The 9680-nt window shown below is 43.9% G+C and overlaps 1 protein-coding gene across 1 annotated transcript; it reads left to right on the top strand.

Annotated features, from left to right (window-relative positions):
• Positions 1-2537: 2537 nt before the first annotated feature.
• LOC147880196 (pentatricopeptide repeat-containing protein At4g13650-like) lies at positions 2538-4982 on the top strand. The gene has a single exon (XM_087370369.1). The coding sequence runs from the start codon at positions 2538-2540 to the stop codon at positions 4980-4982; it is 2445 nt and encodes an 814-aa protein (XP_087226495.1).
• The last annotated feature ends 4698 nt before the right edge of the window (positions 4983-9680 follow it).

The following is a 9680-nucleotide window of genomic DNA, read 5'->3' as shown; positions in this document are numbered from 1 at the left end:
GATCTCAAATTGCCCAACCTTACCTACCATGTCTGCGTCTAGTACTACAACAAACCGTGGTAGTGAGGGTGTTTCTGCTATGGCAAACGACAAGTTTGACCTTGGCTTAGAAATGAACTCACACGTGGGCAACAAGCCAAGACATGAACAACAACAGCCCCGACATGGTATCATGCCAAATAGTGAATACTACGGCTTGGTTCAAAAGCTAAATTGCGAACAATACCTCATCCTCGAAGACATCATGCTCAAAAAATTTATAAACCCTCAAATGCAATTTCAACTTTTCCTTTTCGGAGAGGCCGGCAAAGGGAAATTTTTTGCACTCATAACTAGGCCAAGCGTGATGAAAACTGCTCTCTATTTGACAAGATCTTGAATAACCCAACCTTACCTACCATGTCCGCAATACATCTTTCCTATGCTCAACAAAATCAGAGTTGGCTCATAATCTGATGCTGACCTCAAACTCTTAAATGCTACACATCTCAAAGAACCTCCACATAAACACACTATCCCCTGCCTCTTCTACACAAATGTTTCAAAGGACGACCACAATGAATATGAATTCAACATGTTACGGATAGCTTCGTACATTCTAAAAGCGAAAGACATAAGGCACAAATCATGTAGTAAATCTATTAGAACTTCGACAAATGCCTAGAAGACAGTCGGGCTTCACCTTGAGCTACACTTAAAACCAGGTATGATCATAGAAATATGTTCAGGGAACTTGGAACATAGCTGATGGATTGTGAATAGTGCAGATGGAATCTTCATGGACAACAACATGGATTGTGAGCCATATGTCCTTTGGATCCAATTCAATGACCGCCGTACTAGAATACATATGTCCTTTGGATTTTAAGCCATATGTCCTTTGGATCCAATTCAATGACCGCCCTACTAGAATACAAACACTTCAGAAAACAAACATCTCTACAAATGGAACACACTGAGAAATTGGAAGCCCGTACTTCAAGTCATCTGCGAGTTCCAAGTTGGAAAAACCACTTGAACACCACCTCACACAAGCATCCATCGTGCAGCCTGCGACGACCAAAACAATGCATCGCTCGTCGCAAGGTCTGACAATGGAGTCACTTGCATTCAATCCTTCAAACATATGAGCACATGGGCTGGTTTATACTGCTCTGTCGCGTGTGATCAAAGTTGGAACAAAAACATATCAAAGTAGACCCGATGGTGCAAGAAGAAATCTCAAGATTGAGATTAACTCGTTCCTGGCCATTCAACCAAAGGGACCTCGCAAAAGAAATAACTTGCACTAAGAACTTCCAAACTCTCAACACGAGGTTGTTACCTCATTATGCACATGATGTTAGGAGTTGCAAGAGCATGCTTGGTGCAAGAATACTATGCTTGCAAGAAACACACACCAATCCAGCAAACACCACTCGTCTCCTGCCACTTCACATGCATGATGGCACGAGGCTTGCCATACACTTAAGAAGAGACATCCAGCTTCTGTACCAACAAGAAACTTATAGCACTGGTTGCCAATGTTTACTGACGATGTTCCAACAAACAAACAAAAGTCAAATTGTGGTTATTAACATATACAAATCACCAACCACCAAAACAAAAACATTGCTTCAAGCCATGGAAAATTTGCTATAGCTCGTTCTATCTTCCACTACAACATACACACTTGAGGACTTTAACATTGAATTCAATTGTTTTCCTCTGAGCATGGCTCAACTGCAAGACTTCATGCTCCACCACCACATGTGACAACTCAACAACGCACCAACCACGATCTACAGGTCTGCAATCGACCATATTTGGACCAACGCACACCATCCTGACACACAAACCGGGCGAAAACTTTGTCTATTGGTGGTCGGACCACTTGTTGGGTTATACACTAATTTGATCCGCACAAAGAATTATGCGCTCTTGGGGAGGCCCATTGAATGGTATTCATCTTATTGGGACCCATTAATCAAAACTAGTATGCAACCCGCGTGTTGCTACGAGAGAGAGAGAGAGAGAGAGAGAGAGAGAGAGAGAGAGAGAGCTCTTTTAGCACATGCATTGATCGCTAATCAATTACCCTTGCATACTTGGATTGGCTTTTGAAATTTTGGCTAAGACCCATGGCTTTATCTCCTCCTTTAATTCCATCGACCTTCCATCTCCTCCTCCCTCCCAAAGGTGAACTTCCATCTCCTCCATTCCATTGACCTTCTATCTCCTCCTTCCTCCCAAAGTTGCCTCGTGTCTTTCCACCTCCTCCCCTCCCCTAACCTCCATCCAAGAGCTCCTTCTTTGTGACAAGTGGAAAGCTCTTCTCTTCCAAGCTGCCACTTGTCCTTGCTTTTTTTTTTCCTGTCCATGGTTAATAGGTTAAAGAATATTAATAGGGGGAGCGAATATTGCACGGTATGTTATTTGTAAAACAAGTGCAGATTTGGAAAGGTAGCCACAGCAAACAGCGAAGAGATCACACAAACCTGAAGCGTGGTAGAGAGCATCATGCAACGAAGTAATTTAACGGGGTACACGTTACAGCTATGATGCAGCAATTCCTCTGCTGCATGTTCCCTTGTTTATCATCGGCATCGGGTAGCCCTCACCTTGCGATTACGCTGCTACCCTCTGAGCGTAGGCACGTACGGTCTCTACTTGGTTGCATGAAACCCACCATCGTACACTTTTATGAGCCCCAGGGCACGATTCTAAACGAGCTGGGCACCATCAAGGCCTGTCGTACACATATATTAGATGCACACCATCTCAGAGATGAAGACTGCTGCCCTGAAAGCTTTCATGTGGAGATCCTCGGTCCACAAACGGATGTCGCTACCTATGCCTCGCTTTTGAGACGCTGCACCAAGGCCAAGGCTCTCTCTGACGGTGAACGTGTGCGTGAACACCTGACTAGGCGGGGATATGCAGGCAACACATATCTGGCTAATCTTCTTGTCCAAATGTACAGCAAGTGTGGGAAGCTGGAGTATGCACGTGCTGTGTTTGACAAGATAGTCTATCGGAATTTGTACTCCTGGACCATTATGGTCGCTTGTTGCTCCCAGAACGGTCACAGCAAGGAGGCCCTACGACTCTTTCGTCAAATGCAGGCAGAAGGCTTCCAGCCCGACAAGATAACCTTCATCTGCGTTTTCGATGCGTGTACCAGTGTGGCAGCCCTAGAAGAGGGACGCCAGATGCATGCTACTGTTGTTGGCAACGGATGGGTGTCGGATGTTGTTGTGGGAACAGCCCTCGTCAATATGTATGGAAAGTCTGGAAACCTAGATGATGGGAGGGCTGTATTTGCAGAGATGCCACTCCGGGATGTGGTCTCCTGGAATGCCATGTTGGCAGCGTGTGCCCAGAACGGACATAGCAAGGAGGCCATACAACTAATTAGTCAAATGCAGGGAGACGGCTTTGAACCCAGTAGGATCACCTTCATTTGCGTCTTGGATGCATGTGCCAGGGTCACATGTCTACAAGAGGGCCAAGAGATGCATGCTGCCGTTGCTCGCAATGGCTGGGATTCAGATATTGTCTTGGCAAATACCCTCATCAATATGTATGGCAAGTGTCGAAGCCTGGATGATGCAAGAGCTGTGTTTGCACAGATGCCACTTCGGGGAGTGGTCTCGTGGAGTGCCATGATGGCTGTGTGCGCTCTGAATGGGCAAGGAAAGGAAGCTCTACAACTGTTTGGTGTAATGCAGGCAGAAGGCTTTGAGCCAAACATGATCACCTGTAGTTGCATTTTGGATGCGTGTGCCAGTGTGGCAGCCCTAGAAGAAGGTCAAGAGGTGTATGCTAATTGTGCTTGCAATGGATGGGAGTCTGATATTGTTGTGGAGAATACCCTCATCAATATGTATGGCAAGTGTGGGAGCCTGGATGATGCAATGGCTGTATTTGCAGACATGCCACTCCGGGACATAGTCTCCTGGAATGCCATGATGGCAGCCTGTGCACAGAATGGGAACAGCAAGGAGTGTCTACAAGTGTTCTGTCGAATGCAGGCCGAGGGCTTCAAGCCCAACAATATCTCCTTTATTTGCGTTCTGGATGCGTGTGCCAGTGTGGAAGCCCTAGAAGAGGGTCTACAGATGCATGCTGCTGTTGCTGGTAATGGGTGGGAGACAGATGTTATAGTGGGGACAGCCCTTGTCAGTGTATATGGCAAGTTTGGGAGGCTGTATGATGCGAGGGCTGTGTTTGTAGAGATGCCACTGCAAGATGAGGTGTCCTGGAGTGCTATGATGGCAGCATGTGCCCAGAACGAGCAAGGCAAGGAGGCCCTCCAACTATTTGATCAAATGCAGGCAGAGGGCTTTGAGCCAAAGGAGGTCACCTCCATCTGCGTTTTGGATGCATGTGCCAGTGGGGCAGCCCTAGAAGAGGGACGAGAGATGCATGCTACCATTGTTAGCAATGGATGGGAGCTAGATGTTGTTGTGGGAACAGCACTTATTAACATGTATGGCAAGTGTGCGAGCCTGAATGATGCGAGGGCTGTGTTTGCAGAGATGCCACTGCGGGATGTGATCTCCTGGAATGCCATGATGGCAGGGTGTGCCCAGAATGGGCTTGGCAAGGAGGCCCTTACCCTGTTTGGTCAAATGCGGGAAGAAGGCTTAGAGCCAGACAAGATCACCTTCATCTGCGTTCTCACTGCATGCAATCATACTGGTCTTGTTGCTGATGGGAGGCGATATTTTGCCGCCATGATTAGAGACCATGGCATAATCCCCTTGGTGGAGCATTATGTCTGCTTGATTGATCTCCTTGGACGAGGAGGACTCTTTGGAGAAGCCGAGGACCTGATCCTCAGCATGCCGTTTGAACATGCTCCAGCATGGTTGAGTTTGCTTTCATCATGCAGAATTCACAGCGATGTGGAGCGGGCTGAGCGGGCTGCAAGTTTTGTTTTTGAGTTAGATCCACGGAATGCTTCACCGTATGTATTGCTAGCAAACACTCATTCTTAATGCAGGCAGGCCAAAAGACGAGAGGGCAATGATGAAAGTTGTCGTGACTTGAAAATATGGTGCATGCATTTGTGTTAGAAATGCATCACATCTTCAACCAGAGGAGCTATATGCCAAAGTGCAGAAGTTACATGGAAGGCAGGATTTGTGTCTTACAAACGCAGTATGTGCCCATGCCATTGGTTTTGGGCTCATCTACACCCCCAGGTTCACTTATTGGTGTAATCAATGTCTAAGAAGAACCTTGTGTGTGCAAGGACTCATCGTTCTGCCAATGAGGAGGAAAATTGAGTTAGTGGGGATTATGATTAATGTGTAGGGGAACCTGTGGGATTTTACATATATCCGGCTCAACCCATCATAAGGTATGTTAAAGGCGACCTCTACTCCTTAATATTGGACAAGCTATTTCTCGGCTCAGCATGTGTTCTCTCTCTCTCTCTCTCTCTCTCTCTCTCTCTCTCTCTCTCTCTGTGTCTCTGCCACCCCACCTGCCCGCATGTCCCTTTAAGCTAGTTTACTTCTTTCTCCAAGCTTGTCATCTAGTACATTGGTAAAGACCCATTCTTGGGTGCATATCACTCAGGCACTAGCATCATTGAGGTACCTCACTACCTAGTAAGTTTGGTGGCATGGTCCCCTTTCCTATTGCTTGCACTAGGATCCTCATAGCTTCGTCGGTAAAAAGCTCACTTGCCTATAGGAGACCCATTGGCAGCAAGGGGACAAAGTCCAGAATGCTCCATCCCAAAAGATCGGAAAATCAGATTGTTGAGGCTTGGGAACATATTGCTGTTCCTCAATTCCAATCTTTCCCTTCGTAGCCCCAAAGAGCAGCCTCCATACTACATAGCATTACTGCAGAACTGAACCCTATATATATGGGTGGCCCTTCCCACTCATACTCCTATTTCCTTTTCTTTCTTTCTATATTAGCGTTCCAGCCCTATGCAGCACTTTGGCCCTCTCTACCACTCTTACCGTCTGAACTCTCTTTACCTCTAGCATCCATCACCTCTTTGCGTTAGATCATCCAACATTGCCGTCCACTCACAAGCTGACGAGTCCAAATATCATTATTACCAGAAACACAGCGTCTAACCAAAGAAACTGCAACATCCTTGTAAATGTTGATGTCCCAAATTGACCTAAGCACAAAAACATCACATGACAACCAAAGGCAAAGTATTGGCCCACCATAACTTAACTCAAGAATTACCACTGCTATGAACTTTGGAGACAGCAGAGTTTGTACCCTGCGGGAGGGCTGATTTGGGCACTTCACAAAGGCAAACTACAAGCTCAGCAGAAGCAACGAAAGGCCCACAGGGTCTAGAGCTTCAAACATACTACAACAGAATTTTAAGGTTGCAGATGTGTGTTCAAGGATCATGGTTGACAAAGCGAGAACATGAAAGGTGATCTTGTGTCAGTTACAAATGGAACCAACAGCTCAAGGCAAAAGACGAGGGAGTCGCGCACAACCACGCAAGAAGGATCCTAGCATAGTAGCTTTATGGTATTTTGCCTAGACATCTTTTAGAAGAGCAAGAGCAGCAACAGAGAAGTCACCATGGAGCGACATCAATGAGGAGGAAGAGATTGGAAAAGAGAAAAAGCCTACCCCATTACCAAAGAACTCATCAACAAATCAAAGGCAAAGCTGAAAGGTATGTAACCTTGCATGAGATCAGCATGAAACAATGTGATCTTACCCCCATGGCAAAGTTGCTTTTGTAATGACAAAAGAGAGAACTATGCTACATTTGAAGGTGTTGTATTGAACCACTCAATGCAAGTGTTTTGATTTGGAATGACTATGTATGACCAATTTGGCACGGGTCCTACACATTGCCATGTCTTTCATAGAATTAGAGCTAGGCAAAAAGAGGAGGTTTGGCATGTAAAATCTCACCAAAACTAGGTACTCCGCTCTATATCATTAGCTTGACAAATCAAGAAGGCATTCAACAAAACTTAAACAATTAGACAAAATTGGAGAATTGGCATGTAAAATCTCATCTAATAAATGCCGCAACTTATATCGTTCACTTGACAGATCTAGAAGGCATTCAATAAAACTTGAACAGTTAGACTAGATTGGCTACTCTGGTGGACTATTACAAAATTGCGTACTCACAAATATAAAAGCGATGTACAACCTTCTCCGCACACCTAACACCAATTATATATTAGTGCATCAAAAGGGTAGGGAGAAACCAATAAGATTAATTAGAGTTACCATAAAGCCCAACTTTAAGCCTCATTAAGTAGCACAAATAAAGGAAATCAAAGAATTAGGAGGTAGTGGAAAAAGAGGAGATGGAGAGAGGTACCAACATGACTGATGCAAAAGAAAGGGGCATTAAGGATATGAACATAATGGTCAATGAACAAAAGTGCACATCCTCACAGTTGATACAAGAATCCTCACAACATGTGCAACAAGAGATCGTAGGTGGGAATATTCAATTCGGCAATCCAAGGTGGAGAGAACCCAGATCCAATTTTCATCTTTGCCCCTTACGAGTCGATACAAAAGGTGATCTACAAGGATTTTGGCCTAGTCCTAGTAACATCTACTAGTTTAAGAAAGGTTTTTGTTAAAGGAATTTGTAAGGGTTAAGACAAACTCAAAATTATACATGGGTACTTGCTTGCATGCTCTATAAATGAGGAACCCCTTGTACATTTAAGGGTTTTTTTTTCCACGAAACACGTCGGTCTTTCATTAGAAAACACCGGGGGCGGGGGGGGCGGGGGTCAAACCCAAAAAAGACCATGTACAAAATTTGACGAACTAGCTTCCAGTTTGACCCACCCTCACACTGCCCCAAACACTTCTCGACGCTAGACACCCGAGCATCAAGTGTTGCACATACTCAACCGCCTTGCCACAAAGGGGGCACAAAGAATCTTTCAAAGGGTGTCTAAGAGCCGATTATGGCATGATACCAAAGTTCTTTATTGGAGGTAAGTGGAAACCGGTTCTGTTGCCGACTCCCATCCTCCGAGCGAGTTTTTCCAAGCAAAGAACAATCCGAGCAAAATCCACCAAAACTAGCAATCACATGCATCATCACGAGCACATAATGATGGATTTGTTGCAACCAAATCCTCAAAGACATCCTTTTGTTCTCCCAAAATCATCATGGACACCATGAACTCTCACCATAAATTCAAGGCACTATCATGTTTTCAAAACACTTTCTTATGTTAACATATATGCAAGACGCTACCATAATTTTGAAACATTGTCATGGTCACTATGCCAAATTTGGTTTATTTGAACTCACATCTTATGGAATGCCAACAGGTAGAAATTCTAAGCATTAAAAGTACAAACATCTTAGCATACAGAACACCATTGTGTTTTCAAAACACTATCGCAAGCTCTTGCATAATATGTGCTACCCTTTTTCAAAATACTATCACATGCTCCTAACATAATTTGAAGATGAAGGGCTTTAAAATATATAGAAAACAACAATTTTTCCAAACACTATTACAAGCTCTTAATATATTTTCAAGATGCCATCATAATTTGAAAACATGATGGTGTGATATGCTCAATACAAAAACACGAACATGGACACTACAAATTGTTAACATGTGTATCCAAGACACTACCATTGTCTTTTGCACACCATCATGGACACTATGCCAAATTTGCGCTGTTTAAAATGACTATTTACAAAGATACAATCATGGACAATAGAAAAGGAAGGCTGCTACAATAAAAATTTCGAGTGTTATAAGAAAAACATCTCAACATATGTGAAAGATATCATCATGTTTCTAAGACAATATAATGACCTCTTAACATATTCCCAAGATACCATCATGTCTTAACAACATTAACATGGGCACCATGAAGTATTAACATGTTCCAATACATCATCATGCTATTCCAATTGAAATGCTTATCAAAACAGAGGTCATTACATAAAATAGTGGTACAACATCTTATCGCATGCAACACCTAATATGTGTCTATATTTGTTAAAGTACCACAATACAAAATAGTTGGTCTTCCATTGCTCCACTCTCTGTCAACAAGAGTCACATTCATCGTCAATGAAGGTGCTTCGGTTGATTTTGTGCCTTGGGTGAGACACTTCATACTGCAGATCATCAACCATAGCCTTTGCACTCGCTTCTGCCTAAACTGGCAAGGCACTTTGCAATAAAACCAAACCAATAAAGACACACACATTAAGACGACAATGCAATGAGACATAGTCATATAAAAGCAATGAAGAATTTAGTTATACCCATTTTTCGAGAGAACATTGAGGATCGAATGCAGGTATTATATATCACAATATCAAAGAAGCCAAAATGAGAAACAAAAATAAATATCCAAAGACATTATCACACGAGTCCAAAACTCTAATGAAACACCTTTCTTGCGATAAAAGGCGCTCACTAGTCATCAAACAGATTATTTCCCGTGATCATGTCCACCTAATCATCACCTGTAGCCGCTCTGTCCTCCCTACCTCACTTCCTATTGCTAAGCAAGGGTATGACATAAGTCATGATAAACCTCTCATCAATGTCAATGGAGGCACAGAGACGGCCTGTACTCAAGCATGTCTTGAGTACGGGAGCAATGCCACATCCCAAATCGAGACACCCCCCCCTTGGCCAACAAAGGAGCTCGACGAAGTGGGCGAGGAAAGTGTGACTCCTCTC

This window comes from Dipteris shenzhenensis, chromosome 32, assembly GCF_047967505.1.
Source record: "Dipteris shenzhenensis isolate YYH24624 ecotype China chromosome 32, Dip_SZ_1.0, whole genome shotgun sequence".
NCBI lineage: Eukaryota > Viridiplantae > Streptophyta > Polypodiopsida > Gleicheniales > Dipteridaceae > Dipteris > Dipteris shenzhenensis.
Note: the sequence above shows the minus strand (reverse complement) of the source record. Positions and strands in the feature narration are given on the sequence as shown.